The 26,630-nt window shown below is 41.2% G+C and overlaps 3 protein-coding genes across 5 annotated transcripts in view; 2 read left to right on the top strand and 1 right to left on the bottom strand.

Moving 5' to 3' along the window:
* The window catches only part of LOC100520241 (olfactory receptor 10J1-like), a 328,271-nt gene that overhangs the window by 123,386 nt on the left and 178,255 nt on the right, over positions 1–26,630 (bottom strand). The gene's annotated exons all lie outside the window — the stretch shown is intronic.
* LOC100739219 (olfactory receptor 10J4) lies at positions 1,649–9,781 on the top strand. Its single transcript, XM_021089592.1, has one exon. The coding sequence runs from the start codon at positions 7,876–7,878 to the stop codon at positions 8,941–8,943; it is 1,068 nt and encodes a 355-aa protein (XP_020945251.1). The 5' UTR covers positions 1,649–7,875; the 3' UTR covers positions 8,944–9,781.
* On the top strand, positions 17,038–19,482 carry LOC100155243 (olfactory receptor 10J1). The gene has a single exon (XM_001929130.2). The coding sequence runs from the start codon at positions 17,307–17,309 to the stop codon at positions 18,234–18,236; it is 930 nt and encodes a 309-aa protein (XP_001929165.2). The 5' UTR covers positions 17,038–17,306; the 3' UTR covers positions 18,237–19,482.

The raw sequence follows: 26,630 nt of genomic DNA, 5'->3' as shown, positions 1-26,630 counted from the left end.
CATAATGTATTGAATTAAATCACATCCCTTTTCTGCTTCTGCCACTGGAGACTTCAGAGTCTCTGTCTTATCAGGCTACTTGCACATGGGAGCCCTTGCCACTCTTATGAAGGCATTTCCCAGCTCTTCTCTGAACCTTCCTAAGTAGCCTGGATGGGGAGTCACATGCATTGCATAAAAGTGAACCAAGGAATTGTGTAAGGGTTCTTGCTTTTGTTTTTACTGCTCCCTCATTAAATGCATCTTAAAAAAAATCTTTTAGGCCTGTCTACTTAGGAATAAGCCCATAGTGACTTCAAATTATACTTCCTTTTTAATTAATAACCAGAGTACTTTGTGCTTTGATCATCCTCTATGCTTTTTTTCTAATATATTACTTTTCATTTTCTCACTGAAATTTACCTGCCTCTTCCTGCCAGCTGCAAAGAAATTCCTGCCATTTATTTTCATTGACTTCATATTTTCACACCTTTGAGGAGTATATCCATATCTATGAAGATAAATAACCATTTATCTTGACCTTTATTACCTACCTCTAATATAACTATAATAGATAAGGCTTCTTCACTTTAATGGCTCAAATGTTAGAGAGAGCCCTTCCAATTTTTGAACTTAAAATATATTATTTCTCTTATTTATACAATAAGTGGTTCATCTAGCCTCTTAAAGAATGCATTCCCCTTATAAAAGCCATGCTGCTTTTCCTCCATTAGGTGATGCTCAATGTTTTCTACACTTTATTGTAGAAGCCGGCACTTACCTCACACACATCACACACAAGACATCCTCCTTCTCTTTTAGCTTTTGCTGTCCATATCTGAACTCTTGACAATTCTCTTGGGTCTCTTGCATTTCTACCTGTCTTGTGAGCAGACATATTGACTGCCTTTGTCCCAGATTATTATTTCAAGGGTATCTTCATAGTCAACAGCCTTGGAAGACAGAGTGTTTCTCTCTGGAGCACAGGGCAGGCGGGCTTACCACACATTAAGGCAGATTCAGGTTCCTAAGCTGAGAGTTCCACTTTCTAATGCCACTCTCTACCTGTTTGGGTATTTTCTGGCTCTCTTTGTGTTATAAAAATTGAGGCTCGGAGAACTGGCGCAAATATCATGACTACTGCTGTCAGTAATAATGTCTTCTGTCTCCAACCCAAGGTGTCTCATGTCTTGCCTGCATCCATGCACTGATGGCAGGCTAACTTGGAAACTTGGAATGAAGGGAAACCTCAGATCTTTCAGAGTTCTCAAGAGTGAGTTCATTCCCACTTTCTTAATTCTCTAAATGGTTCTTCCAGAATATGCAGGGTGGGGATACCCTCTCCACTCTGCACAGCAATGTCAGTGCCCCTCTCGTATTCAGGTAAAGTACTAGAGCTTTACATTTTCCAGACATGTTTGCAGAAGTAAAAGAAAACGCTATGTAGAAAATAGGGGATGAGGGAATTCCCATTGTGGCTCAGTGGTAAAGAACCCTACTAGTATCCACGAGGATGCAGGTTCGATCCCTGGCCTCTCTCAGTGGACTAAGAATCTGGCATTGCCGTTTGAGCTGTGGTCTAGGTAGTAGATGTGGCTTGGATCCCGTGTTGCTCTGGCTGTGGTATAGGCTGGCATCTATAGCTCCGATTTGACCCCTAGCCTGGGAACTTCCTTATACTGTGGATGTGGCCCTAAAAAGAAAAGACAGAAAGAAAGGAACGAAAGAAAGGAAATAAATAGGGGATGAAGAAAAACTCCATATACCAAGCAGAGAGCCTTCCCTCAGTCTCATTCTCCCCTGTCGTCTCCCACAATTCTGGCAACAAGGTGCAGAGCAGCCAGAAAGAACATCAGAGGAATCCTCTCTGGGGAAACAGAGAATCTCAAGAGATTGTATCTATAGACACTGGCATGGGTGCTTCCCAGTGAAAAATGAATTGTCACTTTATGCCCCTTCTACCTACACACATACACACGCACATCCAGCACTTCCAATTGGCTTATTAGAGCTTCTTTCTTAGACATAAATGAAAAATCAAGGTGGTTGATGACATGAAAGACCACACTGGAACAAACAAAAAAAATTATGAATACTGGGGAAAGAGAGAGAAAATGCGTAGAGAAGAGGAAAAAATTTAAATATGTAAGTATGTGCATTCATATATACTTAATATTCTCAGAAAGATGAGAGACTAGAGTGGGAGAATATAAAGTGGGAAAATTCAGAAGGAAGTATAAATTATTATAATTTTACTGAGAAGAAATGGAAAATTTACTAGAATAATAACCCTAAAAACTGTAAATAATAGTAGTGTAAATCTATTCTTTCAAAAACAAACAACAAAAATGACACCAGGCTCAGAGCATAGAAAAGGTGTGACATTTCCCCAGCATTTAAAGAGGTTGCTAATTGCAAACCTTTGGTACCAAAAATAGATGAAGTAGGAAATGATAATTATTGACTAATAATGGATGAATGAAAAAAATGGCAAAGGGAATTCAATAGTGTGTAAAAAGACTACGCATGGGTTTTCTTTAAAAATATATGAATGAGTCAACATCAGAAAAATCTATTAACATAATTAACCAATCTAACCAATTAAAAATAAAAAGCACATCATTAATGGATATAGAAAAGGAACTAGACCATTGAACAGACTGTTAGTGATAAACTTGCAAACAAACCAGCAATCGAAGGGAACTTCCTTAATCTGATAAAGATTATCTGCCAGAGATCTACAGAAAACATCCCAGTTAATGATGACTGAAACAGAAACATTTGCAGAGAGACTAAAATGCTTCTACAACTGCCTTCACTCAATACAGTATTATAGTTCATAGCTAAATGCAATAAGAGAAATAAGACATTAAAAAAATCAGAATGGAAATGCCAAAACTGCCAAAACATACAGATGATATACTCACTCCCTTTTCAAAAAAAACCTACATCTACTCCAGATTTTTTTCAGTTTATTTTCAGATAAACATACAATAAGAATCATATATGTATTTCTAAGAAAACCCAGTCATTTCCCAGTTCATAATTTCAATATCAAAATTTTCCTTCCTTTCTCATGGGTTTCAACTCCACTCTAATTTCAAAAAGCTACATATTTAAATCAAGCTACCAGAAAAATGGTAAAGAATGGACACTGACTATAATAAGCCTCGAGGTTTACTGTTTGTTTCAAGGTCTTACTAAGACCTGCTGGCCAGCTGTAAGCCTTCCATTAGCTGCTCCCTAAAGGAATTCAAGCAGTTGTCATGAGGTTATGCACTGGCCTTTCCAAAGCAGTGATAAATACACTATATATCTATTTCTCAGCTGTGGGTTTCTGGACCTTGATGGCTCATGAGCCCAAGTATGAGCAGTTTCTCTTGGGTAAATGTTTGAGGGCCTTGAAAGAGTTTGTGTGGAACTGAACTAAATGTCTAGCAACTATTGAATATTTGTCAGTCTCTCTCAGTTTCCTTGGCTTATTAAAGACACCACATACACAAAAAAGGACTTGCTTTTAAGTATTCATTTCTCAGTCTTAGGTAAGATTCTTAGGTAAAGAGCCTTTCCAACTTTGGGGGTCTCTAAGAGAAAGGCATAAACTGGGTAGCAAAACTAGGGATTACTGAAGGTCCCAAGGTCCAGGGGAACCTGATAGATTTGATTTCTGATTCTCCTTCAGTCCTTGCAAAGGTCTATTGTGGGCTCGCATTATGAAAGGCCAGGAAGGCTGGGTCTGTTGGTTGCCTAAATGTGGGAAAGAGAAAGAGGGCAAATGCAGGAATGACTCCAATAGGGGCCTGCCTTCTCATCTATGTCAAAGAGAAGGTTCTCAGCTTTGCCTACTCAACACAGAGTGATGCCCTGGAGTGTGATGAGCAAACCAATGGGACTAGTGTGCAGTATAGATGCTATGTCCTCATTCTGTCATATTCCATGTGTTTTGCAGGGAGAAATACACAATGAGTATTGGTTGAAGGAATCATGAATGAATGAGTCATGGTTCCCAGAACATTCAAATTGGAAGAGATCTCAGATCCTTTGGCTTTTAGGGTATAGAGGCTCTGGCATGTGAGGCTTGTGTAATGACACTGAACCCCCTGTAAACATGCTGAGTTCTACAACATTGTACACCGTCTCTACATCAGTGTCATGAGGCAAGAACTCCTCTTCATCCTCTGTGCAGAGCAGGACTGTGTCCTGATGAGCTAACTTTGTTCCTAGGGAAACCCCAGATCATCTGTGTAGGGGAGCAAAATGTGCCACCCTAAAATGTCTCTTTGGCATGTGGATTATTTTGAGCTACAAATAATTAAGTCCCAAAGACTCAGGAAGAACCTTTGAACTTCCCCCAACCGCCTAAAAGAGACATGTTCCAGGAATGGAGGCATCACCATAGATAACTATAGCGTGAACCAGGTGAGACAGGGAGGAACCTAGGACAATCTGTTTATTAAAATTCGTCCCTGTGCCTCACTGTCTTTGCAAGACCCAGCAAATGGCAAACATTTATTTATCAAACTTTTGCTTTTCTATCCCCATGTGAGTTGCCATTCTCCCCTCTGATGTCTCAGATGCTACCCTTAACATCCTCTTTTGTCTTTAGTTGAAGATGGTCCTTAAAGTGAGGGCTTTGGCCATTTTGGCAAGTTACTCAAGTTTTCTGGGTCTCTCCTGTCAACTGAAAAAAACACAATATTCATCCTAAAAGTTAAAAACTATGTTTTCTTTGGTGGACAAAACTGAGGGCTTAAGCTCAGGACACAGCCACTCAGCTCTGAGAGATTTTTCCAAACGGGAAAGGGAGGAGGTTTTGCAACAAAGACCAAGTAGTTGGAACTTCAAAAGATTACTGTTAATTAAAGAAAACCAGGTATCTCAAGGAATTTAGCACTTTTCTCTGTGTGGGAAGATGCAAGAGTCTGGGCTCACAGAAATCATTCCTTTGATAGACACCCTAAACATCCAGGGCCAGTATCCTGTGCTTTCCCACCTGAGTCCCCTGAGGATGCACCATCAGGGGTGGCTGAAGTGGCTAAGGGTTTGGCACTGGGCAGCCCATTTGTCTCCACCCTGAGTTTCCCCAGGGCTCACCATCAGGGGGCTGTAGTGGCTTGATGGCTGCAACATCCTTTGTTTACAGATATGGCAGGTGACATTTTTCACTCATACATCCATGTATACGTTATTAAACTTTTGTTTGATTTTCTCATGTTACTCTGTCTCATGTCAATTTAATTCTTAGACCAGTCAGAAGAACTGAAAAGGCAGAGGAAAACTTTCTTCCTGATACCTACATTCTCTCAAAGTGAATGGGTTGATGAGCCCCTTTTCTAATGAGATCCCCAGATATTGTGGTGTTTGGATCTTCTTACTGTTGCCCTGGGGACAGTCACTGTGGCTTTGGGGAGAGGGACCCTCGAGTCCTGGGGCACAGGAGAACAGTCCTCAATGAGTGCAATCCAGACTTAAGGGACAGGGCTACGGGGAAGCACAGGAGAGCCCAGAGTTGCTCTCTGTCCATTACTCCCAGATCTGACCAGTCAGAGAGAGAAATAACAGCCCCCTGGTGGGCTCTAAGTTTTTCTTCTGGCCCTCCCCTTCAGAGGATTCTCTCAGAGCCACATCTGCCAGGCAGAGTGTGGCAATTGTGGTTCTACACTCTGAAGCCCAGCTCTCTCGAGGCCTGAGTGAGCCTCAGCCCTCACTGGTGAGAGGTAAGTCTCCCATGACTCAACAAAGCAAGACTCTTGTCTCTTGTCTGGCTGGATGTAGCTTTAGGACCCCAGCTTCACAGCACACCACCTTCTCTTTTTCTTTTCTTTCCTGGAAATAAAAATCTCAGGCAGAACTTTCAAAGGAGGAACTGGTCAAAATATAGATGTCAGGGTGTCACACTGAATGAGCCAGGGGAACTGGGGACATCCAGTCCCATCCCCATCACCTTCTACCATACTTCCAGTCTATGGGGCTGGAGGAAAGAAATGCAACATCTGACTCTGAGTGAATGTAACTTTCCCACTTTATGCTAGAAAAAGTAGAGTCCCTGAACACAGAAGTCCCCACTACTTCCTTTTCCTGCCCCAGATATCAGCCAGAGGCCAGGAAGGTAAGGGTCAGTGAATGGCCAGCTCGCTGAAATATCAGGGTTCACGAGGGCAGTAGTTCAAGGCACAGCTCCTGGACGCGAGCACACCTGCAGAATTGCTGCACTGGGAATGGCTTTTCTGTTCCAACCCACCTTCAGATCCTCCTCTTGTTCTTGGGATTTTCTCCCCAGCTTGAATATTGTGCTTCCTTCCTTACTACCTCCTTCTCGTATCTCCGAAAGACATAAAAGCAACCTCTAATCTGCAAGCTGCCCCACAAGTGTGAGCTAGACAGGGACCAACCCACCTTCACTATATTAGGCTTGAGAGAGGAGCAGTGAAAATAAAATAATGGCCTACAAAACTCATATTTTTAAATCTATACTCATCTTTATCAACAGTTATGATTTATTGATGGCACGCTCTATACCAGGCCCTCTGCTAAATGCCTTAAGGCATCTTCTCATGTAAGCCTTCCATGAGTCCTCTGACATAGATATTAGTACTGTCTTCATCTTACAGATGAAGAAACTGAAGCCCAAAGAGATGAGGAAAAGTCTGTCAGGTCACACATGAAGTAAGAGGATCTGGGGTTTGATCCCAAAGGTGTCTGAAACCAGACCACCCCTACCCTATCCCCATCTGTTTCAGAATCTAGAGTTGGAAAGGAGGTGGAAAGTGGGACTGGACTTTCCAATCAACAGAGACTGCAGAAACTAATGACAAGAACCATCTGTGAATGTAAGACAGAGAGACAGGGACTACAAATGAGTTTGGGTGAGTCTAACACACACGTAGAACCCAGAGTTATGCAAAGTTGGGGTGGGGATGATAGATGAAGGAAGCAGCAATATAATGTACTGTTTGCCTATTATGTATCAAGAATTGTGTCTGGCTATTTACACACGGTAATTCATATAATCTCCATGGTAATACCTTGAGCAGATATTATTTTATTCTACAGATGAACCAATGGAGACAAATGAAGAGAGAAAAAAAAAATTAAGCATCCCTGCACATATACTAAGGTTAAAGTCAGAGATTTCTATAAACTTTAATACTTTGCAGCTTTCATCACTGTTTTCCTCCATAGTAACATGGTACTTCCTCCATAGTAACATGGTACTTCAAACTCAATGAAGTTTCAGTCTCTTCATTGTGTTTACAGACTAGAAAACAGCAGAAATTATGTTCCACACAGAAGGAAGGAAACTTGGATGTTAGAACAACTAGTATTTGGAGAACATAGGAAGGAACAAGCCTGAATAGAGGGTTGGCTCTGCATCACAGAATGTCTAGGGTCCATCACACACTAGAATCTCAAGTTAAAAAAAAAAAAAAAAAAGTGGCGTCTCCCCTCACAGCCTTATTCCAGACATTAGCTATTCTGAATTTAATTTGAACCATAAGAGGAAGCACTGTGACATTATCTTTGTTTTACTAGAGATGGATCTGGCCTCTTACCTCTTGGAAGTGTGCCTGAAGTAGAGTTCTGTCTCCGGCTTTATGCATGTCCCTTTGTACTGGGTCCCTAACATGTGATGGGCCACTGCTGGTCTAAACCAGATGAGTCTGGGTGAAGTTCCAGAGCTGTGCACACTCATAATAGTGCCCTCTCTGGTCTATCAATCTACGTTTCAGGTCTACCTATCTCCCTTCCATCTATCTACTTAGCCAAGCTTGTTAAGTGTTACCACTACTCCCTTTACACATTTTCTCTCTTCTCCTCACTTCCCCACCACATTTTCCTCCAATGCCTGGCCCCTGAGAACCCCAAGAGGTCTTGGAGACCTTGGACAGTGTCTGAATGCTGAGAGCTTCTGAAACCCAGAGCTACACCCACTGTACCTGGTTGATGAGGACCTTGGACCAGCCTACTGTGTCTAGCCTGGATGGTCAACCTACTCACTTCATCTCTTTCAGACCCAGATTGTCCTCAATGACAAGATCTAATTTCACAGCCGTGGCAGAATTTACCTTTGAAGGCTTTTCCATTTTTGGGTGGCAGCACAGGCTCATCCTCTTTGTGGTCTTTTTGGCCTTGTACCTGTTGACCCTTGCCAGCAATGTTATCATCTTGACTGTTATCCACCTCAACCGTCAGCTTCACACACCCATGTACTTCTTCCTGAGTGTGCTGTCCATTTCTGAGACCTGTTATACAGTGGCCATCATCCCCCGAATGCTGGCCAGTCTCCTAAGCCCCCAACAAGCCATCTCTGCTCCAGAGTGTGCCACCCAGCTCTTCTTCTATCTCACTTTTGGTGTCAACAACTGTTTCTTGCTCACAGCCATGGGGTATGACCGCTATGTGGCCATCTGCAACCCCCTACGGTATTCAGTCATCATGGGGAAGAAGACTTGTATACAACTGGCAAGTGGATCCTGGAGCATTGGCCTGAGCACAGCCATTATTCAGGTGTCTTCTGTGTTCAGCCTGCCTTTCTGTGATGCCAATATCATCTCCCACTTCTTTTGCGACATCCGGCCCCTAATGAAGCTTGCCTGTGCTGATACTACCATCAAAGAATTGATCACTTTACTCATCAGTCTGTGCGTCCTTGTTCTGCCCATGGTCTTGATCTTCATCTCCTATGTCCTGATTGTCACCACTATCCTTAAGATGGCATCTGCTGAGGGTCGGAAAAAGGCCTTTGCCACTTGTGCCTCACACCTCACAGTGGTCATTGTCCACTACGGCTGTACCTCCTTCATCTACCTAAAACCCAAATCCCAAAATTCCCTCCAAGACAGACTTATCTCCGTAACCTATACCGTCATTACTCCCCTCTTAAACCCTGTTGTATACAGCCTGAGGAACAAAGAGGTTAAGGAGGCCTTCCTCAGAGCTTTGGGCAGAAAGCTCCTCTCTTAGGTGCTCGTCAGTCTCAATATCAATAAAATTTAAAAATGTGACAAGGTGTTACAGTGAGGGAGCCAGTCAGGTAAGAGATAGTATGAGGGCTCCAGGTACCTGATCTGGGAAGCATCTAGGAATCAGAAGGAAAGAGTGAAACAGGAAGTAAAAAATTAATGGAGATGGATGGATTTTCCAAGACTGACAGATGGGTTTATCAAGCCTGACGGAAATCAAATAAGATAAAGCATATGCAGGTGGTAGTGGTATAATGTTAGACATTGCTCCTGCTACCCCGGCGTAAAGTATTATAAACCAGCAGTGTGTGTGGGAAGAAGACATGGTATCACAGCAGAGGCATTTATGTTAATTTGAATCTGGCCTCAGGATGAAAATCAGGGTCATGAAAATAACAAGTTCTCCATTATTTACAGGTAACATTTCCTATGCTACATTTTACACCATAATTCTTTTAAATCACTCAATTATTTACCCTGTGCCTATTACTACATACATAAACCCTAGACAGTGACATCAGAAGAGGCTTTGACAGCAAGTTTAGAAACTGGTTGAGAAATGTAAATTTTGAGCAGCTTAAACAAAACCCAGAAAAATGGCTTCCTGTATACTTGAGAATTGCAGAAGAAGAGCCCCCATCTTCATATCCCATCCCCTCTCCCCAGAGAGCCTGGGTCCTCTAATGGAATCCGTTGCTGCTCTGCGCAGATGTCCTCTGCTAGCCTGGCACTTCCATATCTGGCAATGTGAATGCTGGAGGGCCAGCTCCCCAGAGCTGCCCTCCTCTCTGAAAAACTGCCACTGGCTGAAAGGGAACTTCCTCAAGATGTGATACAGACCTCACACCCACCTTTCACACAAGGGGCAGTCCACAGCCAAGGTCTGATGGAAACAGAAGGCACAAGAGGCCACCCACATTTCCTCAAGGTGAGACCAACTTTAGAGTGCAATGTAGAGCCCTCCATCAGATCAGGCTGAATTTAGACTCCGGCTGAGACCACAGCCTCCCTCTGCTCCTCCCCCAACCCATACTCTCCCACCTTTTCTGGGATAATATGCCATCATTCAATCACCTGCATCTGGGTCCTTGCTTCAGGCTCCACTTCAAGGGAACTCGACCCAAGCCAGGTGACACTTTCACCAATCACTCAGGTTCCATTCTTTGAGGGCCTCTCTGCATCTGCTGCACTAAGAGAACAGGGCATGGTACATAGTAGCTGCTCAATAATTATTAAAAGAAAGGAAGAAAAGAATAAAGGAAGGAAGACATCTGTGGGCAGCTAAAACACAATTAGCTTCAGTGACAGTTCTTCTCCCTCTTTTCATTATTTCACTACTTTCAGGTTGCGATGGCCCCTTTTGATACATTTAGTGAATATCTCCTAGAGAATAGGCATAAATTTAAGGACTTTATGTATTTAATTCTCACTGTAAGTCTATGAGGTAAGTATTTTATTAAATTTAGTTTACAGATGAGAAACCTGAGACCTAAAAAGATTAAGTACATTCTTCAAGGTGGTACAGCTAGTACATGGCAGAATCAAGATTTAAAAACAGGCAATTCACCCCAGAGTCTATAGTTGCATTAGAAGCTGCTGCTGATTATTTGAACCAGCTTTCTCCTTTATAATAATTGAAGACTAGGAGAAGCAAGAAGCAGGAGCTCCCTAGGCTGTGCATTTACACACATCTCAAATCCTATTTGAATGTCCTTGTGTCATGGAAATCAGTCTGGAAGTCCAGAAATTATTATAATAATCTTTCTCCTCAAATATCTTGGTGCATCCTTCCTCTACTCAGCACAGCTCCAAAGGTGAAAGGAAAAAAGGACATATAAAGGGGCCAAAGGCCACTGGAGGATGATAGGGCTCGGGACCATTAGATTATTAACCTCTATACCTATCCTCCTACTTACATTTACTGCCATCCCTGACCACCTTCCAAGTGCTGATGGCCTAAAGTAGGAGATGCTTAAGCAGTGAGACGCTGTGGATGGAGCACAGGCTTTGGGGCCAAGGCAGCATGTGTCTCTATCCTGGTCCATCATTATAAGGGAGAGTCACTGAACCTCCCTGGCCTCTGTTTCCTATGTGCACAATGGGGCTGACAATATCAACCTCCCAAGGTTATTGTGAGGAGCCAAAACTGTTATGGAGAATGTCTCCTGGCATGGGGGAAGCAGAAACAGCTATTAGCATCTCCTCCACCCGCCACATTATTTCTATCTCACACTGAGGTGACAGTTTTAACAACAGAATTCTCATTCACAGAATGAGTTCCCTCTTCCCAGGAGGGTGACTTTAGAAATGAGCTTCCCCTATAGGTTTTGATTCTACCTTCCAGTAAAAGCAACCTAAATGTTCTCCAGGGTCTTCCAAGAATTACTTTCTAGATACACCTGCCATGTGTTAATAAAACCACTCAGCTGCCTCTCTGTATTCCCGCCCCAGATCCCCTTCCCCTATGCCCTCCCTGCTTACTGGTCAGATAACTAGCCGTACCATCATTCCCATTTCTCTCCTTGTTGCCTCAGAGACACTGCAAGGAGTCCCAGGATTCATGTGTGCATCAGCCTTCATTTGCAGGGTATATAAATACTTACAAAAAACATGCACAACTATTTTTGAATGTACCATAATTCATCTGAAAGCACTGATTACTAAATTCACAGTTCTCTTTTCAGGGTTTTTTTTTTTTCCTATCAATAGATAGAATTATTATTTTCCAGCCATTGTTAAGTGGGCAATCCATGAAATATTTTGAAATTAATAAAGGTTTCATATTAAAAAAATTGGAAAGCCTGGCTCTAGGTGACAGAGATAGCATGAGTGACAGTATGAGGGCAGATACAACTTTGTTGCTATGGACTGAATTGTGTCCATCCCCCACCCCCACCCCACCACAAAACTCACACGTTGACGTTCTGAACTCTAATGTGTGGTATATGGAGATGGAGCCTGTGGGAAGTAATTAGGTTTAGATGAGGTCATGAGGGTAGAGATTCCTGCTTTTTCTTCTCTCTCTCTCTCAGGACACAGAGAAATGGCAGTCATCTGCAATCCAGAGAAAAATCTCTCGCCAGAAACCAAATCTTCAAGCACCTTGATCTTGGGTTCCCAGACTCCAGAATTGAGAAATAAATGCTGGTTAAGCCACATAGTCTATGATATTTTGTTAAAGCAGCCCAAGCTGACCAAGACATTCAGGAGCAAGGCTGACCTTAGTTTACTCTTGTGAATCCTATTCATTGCTCTGAAAGATTCCCACTGTCAATCCGAAAGCATCATCAGGAGGACTAGACCTGGGATCCTACACTAATGTGAATGCCATGGTTGAACTACAATAAGAACTACTTGAATACGGTCCTCAAATAAAGCAAAGCAGTTTATAGCAGGTTCTCTTGTTGTTTTGCCAGCTTTGTTTCTATAGTCACCACACATGTTCATTTCCGTCTAGTACCAAATTCCAACAGATGTACTGTCAATGGGGTAATGCATTCCTCATAATTTCTCATCTGTAAAATGAAAATAGTACTCCTGACTTCATAGGGCCATTTGGAGGATTTAAGTGAGACAAAAACCTGTGAAAGTGTTCAATAAATATTAGCTGATCTGGGAACTGAAAATCTCTTCTTTTAACCAAGCACCACAGTTTTATGCCATCTACCCAGCGCCGCATTTCCAAAATCTTCCTAATTTGTCCAAAGCAATGGCATCAGAAAGCACTGATCTATTTTGCCCAACTCTACTCCTTTCCTACTGAGATCCCCAAACCACCAATTATATCTAATGATAGAACATTAATATAAAGATCATTTGTTTATCTTATCTGTTATAAGAGGAAGCTACGCATACTTGTGAATAATCAGGGAGCTGGCATGAATGAATCTGATAAGAGTACCTTATGAAATGACCGGTTCTTTCCCTTGACCCACACAATGATTTAGTTATAAGCTCTATTGATTCACCTCATACATCTCTCTGTCCCATCTGTCCCTCTGATATGAGCCATTGTCAACCCCTCTAGATCAATCCCAGTTATCTCTGGCCTGACCTGTTATGTCAGGAACCTCCCTACCTCTTCTACCAACCTCAAATCCATCTTCATCCTGCTGCCAGATCAATCTACCAAACTGCAGGGATGAGGATCTTTTTTACCTACATGGAAGCAAATCACCAATTAGAAGAGAGTGCAGGACAGGTAATGGTAAAGGCTGGTGATCTTTTAGAGGCTAGTTGTTTGGGAACTTTGAAGCTCATGAATAGGAGGGGTAAGTGAAATCATGTGAGAGGCCCTTAAAAGTGATATAAAGTCTAAAGACTCTAAAATCATTTGTAGACTGTTCTTATTTTACCTACACCATGTTTTCTGTAATCAACCTGAGTCTTATCAAGGACCGCCTTCTTCTTGTCCCACTTACACAAGGCATTTACTTCAGTTCAAGTTGTCTATCACCTGTAACTAAATGGTGAGCTCCTCAAAGGTTCAAGAAGTATCTCATTCTTTTCTTTTCTTTTTTTTTTTTTTCGTCTTTTTGCCTTTTCTAGGGCCACTCCTGCGGCATATGGAGGTTCCCAGGCTAGGGGTCCAGTCAGAGCTGTAGTCGCTGGCCTATACTAGAGCCACAGCAACACGGGATCTGAGCTGCACCTGGCACCTACACCACAGGTCACGGCAACACCGGATCCTTAACTCACTGAGCAAGGCCAGGGATCAAACCTGCAACCGCATGGTTCCTAGTCGGATTCGTTAACCACTGAGCCACGACGGGAACTCCAGTATCTCATTCCTTTCTGCAGGCCCACCAACTAGCATAGGGCCTGCCACATGCTTAGCACTTGAAGAATGAATGAACACAGATAAGCACCACCTGTTAAAGTAAGAAAATACTATAGAAGCAATAAACAAACTCATGGAAAATCTTTAGCAGAAAGAAAATTCGGAATTGGGTCTTGACAGACTAGTAGACTTTGCCAAATGGAGAAGGGGTGGCAATTTTGAGTAAAGTTCAGAGGCTCATCTCTGTTTCCTAAACCCCAGGAGAGAGGATCCTTGGATCTAAAGATAGTGTTTTTCCAATTCTAAATGCCACAGAGGCAGAAAAACAGGCAGCAACAATTTCCTTCTGAAGACCCAGGGCCCCATTTAACTACTTTCATTCCAAAGAGAAAAGCAAATTCTTAAACTGGGTAGAGATCCTGCATGTAAGAAACAAGGCCTAGGAATTCCTGTCGTGGCTCAGTGGTTAACGAGTCTGACTGGCATCCATGAGGACACAGGTTCAATCCCTGGCCTCGCTCAGTGGGTTAAGGATCTGGCATTGCTGTGAGCTGTGGTGTAGGTTGCAGATGCAGCTTGGATCCTGTGTTGCTGTGGCTGTGGTGTAGACCAACAGCTGCAGCTCCAATTTGATCCCTAGCCTGGGAACCTCCCCTAGCCTGTGAGTGCGGCCCTAAAAATAAATAAATAAAAAGAAATAGGACCTAAACCTCCTGAGATCTAAGCTTGAGCTGCTTAGATTTGTAAACTATGGATTTCCAAGGCATATCTGTTTTTTTTTTAAAAAAAAAAAAAAACAATGTGCCTATTTATTATTTTATTATTATTAACACCACACTCCAATCAACTGAGCTAACTGGCTAGCTACAGTGTGTTTATTCAAACAAGTGAGAACACAAATAAACCATTTTCCTCTATTGCTCTTTCTACTTGAAGCAAAAACTACCCCCAGGCTCCCAGAATGCCAACTCTGGGATTGGATAAATGAGCCCCACACATAATGAGCCCCTGGGTGCCCACTGTCTGTACCTCTTGGCCCCAGGGTGTTTCTCAGGATGTCTTTGGGGAGTCACCTCTAGAGACCCCACTGGCTGCTCCTGGGGGAACATCTTTTCTGGCTTGAAAGGCTTCTCCCAACAGAGAGGCTGTCAAGGATGCCTGCAGCCCCATCCTGACCACATTCCTGCTAGAGCGTGTTTATCCACTGCCGCTCAGCCTCAGCCTGTCTTAGGCCCTTCCAGTTACCTGGCTCAGCTCTGGCCTACAGCTGGGGCCAAGGGAGCCCAACACTTTCAGCTTTGCTCCTCAGCCTCCCCCAGCTCAGCTCTTCTGTTGCACCTCAGCGCCAGGCAGTCATATGTAAGTGTTCTTTAGAAAAGGGGCTGAAATGGGGCTTAGTGCTCGTGGGCTAAATTTAATTTATTGCAGTATAACAGCTCTCGCCACAGCTGGGGAAGGTCTTCATAAGGTTGTGTTTGCTCTTCCTTTCCTTGGAAGAATTATTGGGTCCCCAGGGCAGAGGATGCTAACCGGGTGATAGCAGCCATACTTCTACCTCAAGACAGATAGACTTCAGCCAGATTGGACGTCGCTCTAGCATAGGATTTCTCAGGAGAAGCCCTGCTGGAATTTCGAATAGGACAATTTTCCCTTGGATGGGAATATCACATGTATTGCAGGACACAAAGAACCATTAATTGTAAGCAGCACCCATGTTCATCATTATCACAATCAAAAGCTCTGACACACATTTTTTATTTCATGGTAGAGGTGCCACCCTGCCCCATGGCTGGACCACTGCCTAGTTTATGCCTAGGGGCCGCACAGAAGATAAATGTCTTTAGCCACATATTTGAGTGTCAAATGATTTTCCCTATTGGGAAATATTTTCTGTTGTACCTTTACTCTCTTTTAGCTTTCCTAGTATAAATGATTAATAGCTGGTTGCCACCGTCTCTTAAATAATTTTTTATAAACTTGAAGGAGGTCTCTATGCCTACTAACCTTCACCACTGATGTGATTTACTTTATGCAAAAAGGCTTTTTCTGAATATGCATAAGGAAATCAGAATATAATTTAAACACCCTCCAGGAGCTTACTGTCTAAAGGGACAAAAATGTGAAATATTACATGAATTGGGCTGAGCTCCATCCTTCCACAAAATGATGTATCTTTCATGTAATTCTATTCTTTATATTCAGGGTCTGCATTTGCTTTAGATGAGGGACACTTGAGTTTGCTGCATCTGCCCTGGTACAACTGTTTACCTCTGCAGAACAGGTGTATGCCTACTTACAACATGGTATGGGCTGTAAATTTGCCTTATAGTTAGAGAAGATGAAGACATAGCATAGTTTACACTATATGTGAGTCAGGGCTGTGAAGTGCCCGTCAACTTCCATCATTCAGACAGCCATGGGGAGAAGACATAATTGGTTAAGAGTCACCTTTTCCTTCCTGAAAACAGGATGAACCTTTCTGTGTCTGCTTTGCTACTGCTTCCTAAATGATGTGGAAGCGGATGACTCACAGTCTTGAAATAAAAGAAGTCTCCAGTCAGTCCCTAAACAAAGTGTTCTCAAGCATCAAATTCATACATACATCATCTTGAGCTCGTGAGACATACAGACATAAAAGGTATAAAGCCAAAGAATGTTTGTACTGAGGAGGGCTGACAATAATCCAAATAAACACGAAAATTTCAGAGTAAAACATGTGTTGATGGAAGCTTTGAAGAATAAGGATGATTTTTTTTTTTTTTTTTTTTTTTTGTCTTTTGTCTTTTCAGGGCCGCACCTGCAGCATATGGAAGTTCCCAGGCTAGGGGTCGAATCGGAGCTGTAGCCACCAGCCTACACCAGAGCCACAGCAACTTGGGATCCGAGCTGTGTCTGCAACCTACATCACAGCTCATGGCAACGCCAGATCCTTAACCCACTGAGCAAGGCCAGGGATCGAAGCTGCAACCTCAGTCCCCGGTGGGATTCATTTCCGATGCACCACGACGGGAACTCCAAGATGATTTAAATAAGAGGAAGAAGGAGTTCCCATTATGGCTCAGCAGAAATGAATCTGACTACCATCCATTAGGACACAGGTTGCATCCCTGGCCTCACTCAGTGGGTTAAGGATCCAGCGTTGCCGTGAGCTGTGGTGTAGGTTGCAGACACAGCTCAGATCCCATGTTGCTATGATTGTGGCGTAGACTAGCAGCTACAGCTCTGATTTCACCCCTAGCCTGGGAACCTCCACATGCTGCGGGTGCAGCCCTAAAAAGACCAAAAAAAAAAAAAAAAAAAAAAAAAGGTCTTCCACATGACAAGGAGAAAGAGTAACTTTAAATGGGAATGCACATAATTATATAGTGGGGGGGGGAAAGCTTTTATGATTCTGGGATGCCTTGCATAGGAAATTTTAACAGAGGGCTACAGAACAAAAATATTTTAAGCAGAATTAAGTAAACCCAGGGATTAGCTTTAATCCACTGGGAACAAATTCAATCAATTTCAGAACTGTGATTAAACTGCTTTCCTGAAATCATGTAACTTTCATTCTTCTACATTTCAGATTTAGTGGCCACTCAATGAAGAGAGAGAATCACACTCTCACCACTGAGTTTTCTCTCCAAGGTTTCTCCAGCTTCCAAGAGCACCAGCTCACTCTTTTTGTGGTGTTTCTTGCACTGTACATCTTAACCCTCGCAGGTAATATAGTCATCGTGACAATTATCCACATTGATCATCATCTCCACACTCCCATGTACTTCTTCCTCAGCATGCTGTCCACTTCGGAGACTATATACACATTGGTCATTCTCCCAAGGATGCTGGCCAGCCTTGTGGGTGTGAGCCAGTCCATCTCATTGGCAGGTTGTGCCACACAGATGTTCCTGTTTGTAACCTTTGGGATCACTAACTGCTTCCTGCTGACAGCAATGGGGTATGACCACTACGTGGCCATTTGCAATCCCCTGAGATACACGGTCATGATGAACAAGAGGGTGTGCGTCCAGCTGGTGGGGGGGGCCTGCAGCATTGGGCTGATTGTGGCCATGACACAGGTGACATCTGTCTTCAGGTTACCTTTCTGTGCTGCAAAGGTGGCCCACTTCTTCTGTGACATTCACCCTGTGATGAAGCTCTCCTGCATCGACACCACTGTCAATGAGATCCTGACGCTGATCATCAGTGTTTTGGTGCTGGTGGTGCCGATGGCTCTGGTTTTCATCTCCTACGTCCTCATCATCTCCACCATCCTCAAGATCGCCTCAGCCGAGGGCCGGCAGAAAGCCTTTGCCACATGTGCCTCCCACCTCACTGTGGTCGTTGTCCACTATGGCTGTGCCTCCATTGCCTACCTCAAGCCCAAGTCAGAGAACACCAAGGATCAGGACCAGCTGATCTCAGTCACCTACACTGTCATCACCCCCCTACTGAACCCTGTGGTGTACACCCTGAGGAACAAAGAAGTCAAGGATGCTTTGTTGCGGGTCATTGGCAGGAAGCTTTCCTGACAACTTGGGAGCTGTTCTTCTGAGGCTCCGAGCACCTACTCTAAGCAGGAACATGAGGGGTAGAGCCACATGTCCTTAGCTGCCAGAGACCTGGCCCAGAAGGAGGCAGTGAAGAGAGGAACAGTAACAGCATTCAACTGGGAGCCTGAGCGCTTTAAATAAAGCCCCTGAATAAAGTGTTAGCCTTGTTTTTGCGGATAATTAGACAAACAGGGACAGGATATGCCTCAAGAAAAGGTCAATGGTAGTGTAAGCCAAGGATTTCCATTGACCTTTTGGTTTCCTTATGGCTCTCCACTTAATGAAGACAACAGAGAGTCCCTTAGGGAAAAAAAAAAAAAGCAGAATCCAGGATGTTCATTCTTCCCTGCAATCCCTTCCATCCTACTTAAGAGCATTAGAATTTCTCAAACTGGAGTCCCTGTTGGAATCTGTTTGTACATGACATATCAAGTAATAAATCACTGTGTGGACAGGAAAAGTGGCCTCACAATGAGATAGCCCAGGGGAAATACGTTTCCTCTCCCAGCTGCTTTAATTCATCTCGGTTTCCAGCAAAACTGCTTAGTAAAGATGGTGACCACAGACAATTTAATTAGAGGTCCTTGCAATTCCAAATCTTGTCAGCCACATTAACAGCCATTTGAGGGCACATTCCAAGATCCTCTCGGGTCAGTTCGGCTGCTGTTAATTCAGAAAGCATGTAATGAACGAGGGAGGCTCTGTGCTGAATCCTGGGGAAAGATGCCTTCAAAAAGCTCAGAGTCTAGCGGCAAAGACAAACATTGAAAGATATAGTTTCAACTCTTTATGTCAAGGGATATAAACAAAAGATTGAAGCGGAATGAGAGGGAGGCAGTGAGAAAGAAAAACTCTGTTGGAGATGTGAGGGAAGTCTTCAGAGGGGAGGTGATCTGTAATCTGGACTGGTATTCTGTTTTGGTTTGGCTGTGCCCACATCATGCAGAAGCTGCCAGGCCAGGGACTGAACCCATGCCACAGCAGTAACCAGAGCCACAGCAATGACAGTGCCAGATCCTCAACCCACTGAGCCAGCAGGGAACTCCTGGACTGGTTTTAAAACACCCCTAGGAGATTGTTTGATGGGCAAGCTGTTGAAGGGAAAGAATTGTAAAGTGAAAGAATAACATATTCAGGAGTTCCCGTCGTGGCTCAGTGGTTAGCAAATCCAACTAGGAACAATGAGGTTGCAGGTTCGATCCCTGGCCTCGCTCAGTAGATTAAGGATCTGTTGTTGCCATGAGTTGTGGTATAGGTCACAGACGCAGCTTGGATCTGGCATTGCTGTGGCTGTGGCGTAGGCCAGCGACTACAGCTCTGATGAGACCCCTAGCCTGGGAACCTCCATATGCCTTGGGTGCGGCCCTAGAAAAAGACAAAAGACCAAAAAAAAAAAAAAAAAAGAATATATTCACATGTATGAAAGCAAGAGGGGTAGAGGGGTGTTGAGGAAATGAACAGTGATTCAGTCTGATTCCAGAGTACAACAAAGGAAATGGATGGACAGAAGATCAGAAGGGCAGGTTGGCGTCAGACTGTGAAGGGCTTGAATGTTGAACTATGGAATTCTGGCTTTGACTTTTAAACAATGGGAATCATTTAAGATTCAGGAAAACTAGGATTCAGTTTATGAGGCATCTCTGTGAAATTTTGGCATCCTTGTTGTCCTTACTTAGTTCCACTGAGACATCTAAGTTTTATGAATCTATAGACTCTAAGCCAAGAAAATCATGGGGGAAAAGAGCATGAGACTAGAGTATTTGGAAGTAATACACACAAATAATTATTCAGGTTATGATTAAGCTGAGTCAGACAATTCCAGAGAGTTGCGAGTAGAGGCTGATCAAGGGGTTTTAAGTAGATTTGGGGTCTGGGATTCAAATGAGTACCCAGTGAGGAGAAGAAGGAATTAGCTATGAAGTCAGTGACTAGGCTAGACCTCAGTCTTAGGGGCATGAATGCCCCAGGACGCAACCTCCACTAGAATAAAAGGGTGGGCTCATTATTCAGAAAAGCCTTCAAAAGAAAATACAGAGACCCAAACAGCACATGTTATCTGCTCTCCAGATCATACGAGAACTACTGGGTCCTCTTTCAAGATCAGCAGAGGCAACGGCAAAAATCAAACTATACTTAAATTTCCCTAAGAATACAAAGTGGCTAAAAGAAAGAGATGCTGTTAGCTGGCAAATTAAAAAAATGAATAATTAAAAACAAAGCATTGCAGGCAAAAAAGTTTGACAGTCATTCAATAAACACTCATGGAATCTTTACTACATGCCGGATACGGTGCTAAACATGGAAAATATCAAAATAAACTCTGCACTATTCCTTGAATAAAGGAGCTTGCAGTCTTTCAGGTGAGATGGGTTTATGTAGAACACACCATAATGCAATGTGATAGAGAAATGGATGAAGTGTGCTTAATATTTAATGACAAAGACATAAGCCCTGGGATTTTTTTTTTGTGATCTATATGAAGCTAATCTCATCAAAAAGGGTCCTGCATGCTGAGGTTCAGTGAAATAAATGTTCATTACTTGGGCAATAAGGCTGTCTTGATCTATGTATATGGGGCCATCTCCTGGGGCTGAAGGCTATGTGGTTGCTGACAGGCATCATTCAGAATACCTTATCACTGTGGACTTCTAGAACATTCATCACCCAGGTTTCCTAGAAACCTTGTTTGAATGGAATAGCTCTACAGTCAGACACTATAGAATCAAATGTTTTCAACAGCCCTTGTCCCCCCTTCAAGGAATTGGCCACAGAACTTTTTCTGACCTGCTGAACAGTTAGTGCCAGCCCCTCACTGAATATGTGGCTGGATTAAACATCCCAAGAGGAATCTGCCCTGTTACCCAGGATCACTGTGGGCACAACTCATGCTCAGCATCACTTTATGGCAAACAAACTCTTCCATAATGTGGCCCATCACACAAAAGACTTTCCCAAACATCATCTCACTAGATCCTCAGAACAATCCCAAGGAGGAGGCAGGAATAAGGCTCTCCACTATACAGATAATAAGGCTAAGACAGAAAAAGGCAAAGGTAGAACTGAACTTGCATCAGTTGGCTGGCATTTTCTGTTTACCCAGAGTACATCGCCACCCAAGGGCAACTCACAGTGTAGACAGTGATGTACTAGAGACATCAAGCTAAGCAAAATTCAAATTCCCCAGAGCCTCAAACTTTCCAAATAAACCCTGAACTTTTTTCAAAAGAGAAGAATCTATCTTGCATTAAAAAGCCACCTAGGATCCTCGTTCTAGCCAATGGGGGATGCCCTCCCCCCACAACATGGAAGAACATTTCCAGCAGCAGTTCAAGCTATAAAGTCTCATTCATATAGAACCAACTAATGTTTTAGGGAATATGAGCATCCGCTTTCCTCAATATTAAATCAATCCAGAGAAAAGCAATTAGAACTTCACAGGCAAACCTGGCCCTTAATTAAGGGGGTTAGGTCCAGTGTTAAGTGCTGGGGATACAGTGGTAAATTATGCTAAAAAATATAATATTGTATAAAATATTTAATATATAATAGTATATGAAAACATTTTATAAAATGTAATATAATACATGAAATATACATGTCAGGCTAATGAGTCCTAAATGAGAACTTTGAACAAGTAATGGGATGATATAGGTAAAAAAAATTTAGCTCTAATTAATGTTCATGAATCAGAAATGAGGGAAAACCAACTTAGGTTCTTGGCCAGTCACCCAGCTCATGCGTCCTTAATCACGAAGCACACCCTGTTAGTAGCAGAGTATGAAACCATGCATTAGGCGAGATTTGAAGTCTCTATAGTGGTTGATAACTCTTATTTGGAAGAAAACCCTTTCACAGTTCAAGCTGTAAGTTTGGTCAGAAACTCCAAAGAAAAAATTCTTTATCACTTTATTTGCCCAGCACTTGAACAAACCCTATTTCCTTAGCCAAATCTACTTCCCTTAAGAGAGGAGTTCTCTTTCTATGAATGCTGGGACCCCATGGTGGACTTTGGTTTGGAGCCCATTTGTACCAGTCACACACTGCAGCTGCAACATGAGAGACAGGACGACAAAGACGACTGGATTCAAGCCCTGGCTTTCTCGCTTATTAACCCTATATTCTCAGTTGAGTCACCTACATTTTCTGATTCTCAATTCCGTAAGGTTTTGTAAATCTTTAACCATCATCTCAGTTCAGGGAAGCATGGGGAGATGAAAGGTCTTTAGGATGAAAGTAAAATATGAGATGGGATGGAGGGAAAGCAGGAGAGAATATTAGATTTCTGACTCATTTCTCTGGCCTTTCACTTGACTGTTCATTTCTTTTTTTAACTGAAGTACGGCTGACATATAATACTGGTTTCAGGTGTATAACAGCGTGGTTCAACATTTATATACACTGTGGAATAGTCTCTACAGTAAGTCTAGTAACCATCTGTCACCTTACAAAGTTATTACAATGTTGCTGACTGTATTCCCTATGCTGTACATGACATCACCATAACCGATTTATTGTATGACTGGAAGTTCATACCTTTTAATCCACTTCCCCATCCCTCACCCTCTTTGGGAACAATGAGTTTTTTTTTTCCCCTTATAACTATATCTTTCTATTTAATTTACTTGTTTTGTTTTTCAGATTCTGCATATAAGTAAAATCACATAGTATTTGTTTTTCTTGATCTGACATAGTTAATTTAGCATAATACACTCTATGTCTATCTGTGTTGTTGAAAATGGCAAGATTTTATTCTTTTTCTTATGACCAAGCAATATTCCAGTGGGGTATATGTGTGTGATCTTCTTTATCCATTCATCTGTAGATGAACACTTAGGTTGCTTCCATATCTTGGCTATTGTAAATTATACTTCAATGAAAATACAAGTGCATATGGCTCTTCAAATTTTCATATTCTTTGGCCAGATAATCAGGAGTGGAATTGCTGGATCATATAACAGATGTATTTGTAAATTTCTGAGGAACCTCCATCACATTTTCCATAGTGGATGCACCAAATTACATTTCTAACAATAGAGTACATGGGTTTCCTTAACAATCTCACAAAAACTTCTTTGTTATATTTTTTATAATAGCCATTCTGATAGGTATGAGGTGATATTGTGGTTTTGATTTGCATTTCCTGATAATTAGTGTTATTTAGCATCTTTTCATGTATCTGTTGGACATCTACGTGTCTTCTTGGAAAAATGTCTATACAGGTTCTCTGCCCACTTTTTAATCAGATTGCTTTTTTTTATATTGAGTGGAATGGGTTCTTTATATATTTTGGGTATTAACCTTTATCAGATGTATTATTTGCAAATATGCAAATATATTTTCCCATCCAACAGGTTCCCTTTATATTTTGTTGATGGTTTCCATCACCGTGCAAAAGCATTTTAGTTTGACACAGTTGCATTTGTTTATTTCTAATTCTATTGTCCTGGCCTGAGGAGACAAATCCAAAAATATATTGCTATGTCAAAGGGCTTATTGCCTATGTTTTCTTCTAGGAGTTTTACAGTTTCAAGCCTTACATTTAAGTTTGTAATCCATTTTGAGTTTATCTTTGTATATTATATAAGAAAGTGATCTAATTTCATTCTTTTGCATGTAGCTGCTCAGTTTACCCAACATCATTTACTGAAGAGGCTTTTTCTCACTTTATATTCTTGTCTGCTTTGTCATAGATTAATTGATCATACAATCATTGGTTCATTTCTGGGCTATTACGTCTATCAATCTGTGTGTCTGTTTTTGTGTCAGTACCACAATGTTTTGACTACTACAGCTTTGTAGTATAATCTGAAATCAGGAAGCATAATACCTCCAGCTTTGTTTTTATTTTTCAAATATTTGGCTATTCATGGTCTTTTGTGTTCCCATAAAAATATTAGGATTTTCTTCATAGACATGTGAAAATGCTATTGATATTCCGATAGGGATTGTACAGAATCTATATATGGCCTTGGGTAGCATGACATTTTGACAAAATTACTCTTCCAATCCATGGGCACGTTTTATCTTTCTACTTATTTGTATCACCTGAATTTTTTTTCCATGAATGTCTTATAATTGTCAGAATACATGTCTTTCACCTCCTTGGCTACATTTATTCCTAGGTATTTTATTCTTTCTGACGCAACTGTAAATGGATTTTCTTAATTTCTCCTCCTGATAGTTAATTATTAGTGGAGAGAAATGCAACAGAGTTCTGTACATTAATTTTGTATCCTGCAATTTTATTGAATTCATTCATTAGTTCAAATAGTTTTTAGGTGGGGTCTTAAGGGTTTTCCATATATATGGTATCATGTCATCTGCAAACAAAGACAATTTTACTTCTTTTCCAATACAGATTCCTTATTGCTTTTTCTTGTTTGATTGCTGTGGCTAGGACTTATAATATTCTCTCACATAAAAGTAGCAAGAGTGGACATCCTTGCCATGTTTCTAATACTTGAGGAAATGTTTTCAGCTTTTCACTGATGACTGCAATGTTGGCTGTGGGTTTGTCATATATGGCATTTAATATGTTAAGATATGTTCTCTCTATAGTCACTTTGCTGAATTTTTATCATAAATAGATGTTGAATTTTGTTAAATGCTTTTTCTGAATCTCTTGAAATGATTATTTTTATTCATCATTTTGTTAATGTGATATATAGTATTGACTGATTTATGGATATTAAGTCATACTGACATTTCTGGAATGAGTCCGCTTGATCACAGTGTATAATCCTTTTATGTACTATGAAATTATATTTGCTAATAATTTGTTAAGGATTTTTGCATCTAATTTCATCAGGATTTCAGCCTGTAATTTTTTTTTCTTTTTTTGTGGTGTCTTTGTCAGGCCTGGGAAGCAAGGTAACACCAGCCTTGTAAAATGAGTTTGAAAGTGTTTCTTCAATTTTCTAGAATAATTTGAAAAATACAGGTATTAACTCTCCTTCAAATGTTTGGTAGAATTCACTTGTAAAGGCATTCACCTATCGTCTGGGAGTTTTTTGATTACTACTTTAATTTCATTGCTATTTATCAGTCTACTCAGATTTTCTATTTCTTAACATGATTCAGTCTTAGAAGATCACATCATTCTAGCAATTTATCCATTTCTTCTAGGTTGTCTGATTTGCTGAAATATTATTCATAACATTCTCGTGATGCTTTGTATTTCTATCATGTCAGTTGTAATTTCTACTCTTTCATTTCTGATTTTATTTGGGTACTCTCTCTTCTCGATAAGGCTGAGTAAAGCTTTGTTGATTTTATTTATCTTTTCAAAGAACAAACTCTTAGTTTTATTGTTTTTTTCCTATTGTCTTTTTAGTCTCTGTTACATTTCTTTCCACTCTGATCTTATTATTTCCTTCCTTCTCCTAACTTTAGATTTTGCTTATTCTTCTTTCTCTGATTCCTTTAGGTGTAAGGTAAAAAATCTGAGATTTTTCTTGTCTCTTACTGTAGTCCTGTATCACTATAACTTCCCTCCTGGAAATGTGTTTGCAACATCCCATGGATTTTTGGAAAGTTGTGCTTCTGTTTTAATTTGTCTAGGGTATTTTTTTAATTCCATCTTCTTCTTTGGCCCATTGGCCATTTAGTAGCACATTCCTTCAACTGCACATGTTTGTATTTTGGGGAGTTTTTTTTTTCTTGTAGTTGATTTCTAGTCTCATGCCTTGTGGTCAGAAAAGATGCTTGGTATTATTTCAACCTTCTTACATTTACTGAGACTTTTTTGTGACCTGGGATGTTATCCCTCTTGGAGAATGTTCCAAATGCATTTGAAAAGAAGGTGCATTCTCCTGTTTTTGGATAAAATGTTTTGTATATGCTAAGTTTATCTCTATGATGCATTAAGTATAATGTTTCATCATTTTCAGTCTGAATGATCTATCCATTGATATGAGGTGTTAAAGTCCCCTATTGTCATGTTAATGTCTATTTCTCTATGTCTCTATGCTTTATGTATTTAGGTGCTCCAATGTTGAGAACATAGATATTTATGTGTATTATAAACTCTTGTTGGATTGATCCATTTATCATTATGTAATTCTCTTCTTTGTCTCTTGTTATAGTCGTTGTTTTAAAGTCTATTTGTCTGATTATAAATATTGCTACTCCAGGTTTTTGTTTCCATTTTCATAATATCTTTTTACATCCTTTCACTTTCACTCTGTGAGTATCTTTAGTTCTGAAGTGAGTATCTTGTAGGCAACATATAGATGGGACTTGTTTTGTTTTTTAAATCCACACAACCATATGTCTTTTGATTGGAGCACTTAGCCCATTTACATTTAAAGTAATTATTATTAGGTATGTGTTTACTGCTATTTTGTTAATTGTTTTCTGCTTGTTTTGTAGTTC

The sequence above is a fragment of the Sus scrofa genome, chromosome 4 (genome assembly GCF_000003025.6).
Source record: "Sus scrofa isolate TJ Tabasco breed Duroc chromosome 4, Sscrofa11.1, whole genome shotgun sequence".
NCBI lineage: Eukaryota > Metazoa > Chordata > Mammalia > Artiodactyla > Suidae > Sus > Sus scrofa.
The sequence above is the reverse complement of the archived record's forward strand: the minus strand, read 5'-3'. Positions and strand labels throughout refer to the sequence as shown.

Excerpts from the sequence above, each read along its gene's own strand:
- LOC100739219 (XM_021089592.1), top strand. The coding sequence starts at position 7,876 with ATGCTGAGAGCTTCTGAAACCCAGAGCTACACCCACTGTACCTGGTTG.
- LOC100155243 (XM_001929130.2), top strand. The coding sequence starts at position 17,307 with ATGAAGAGAGAGAATCACACTCTCACCACTGAGTTTTCTCTCCAAGGT.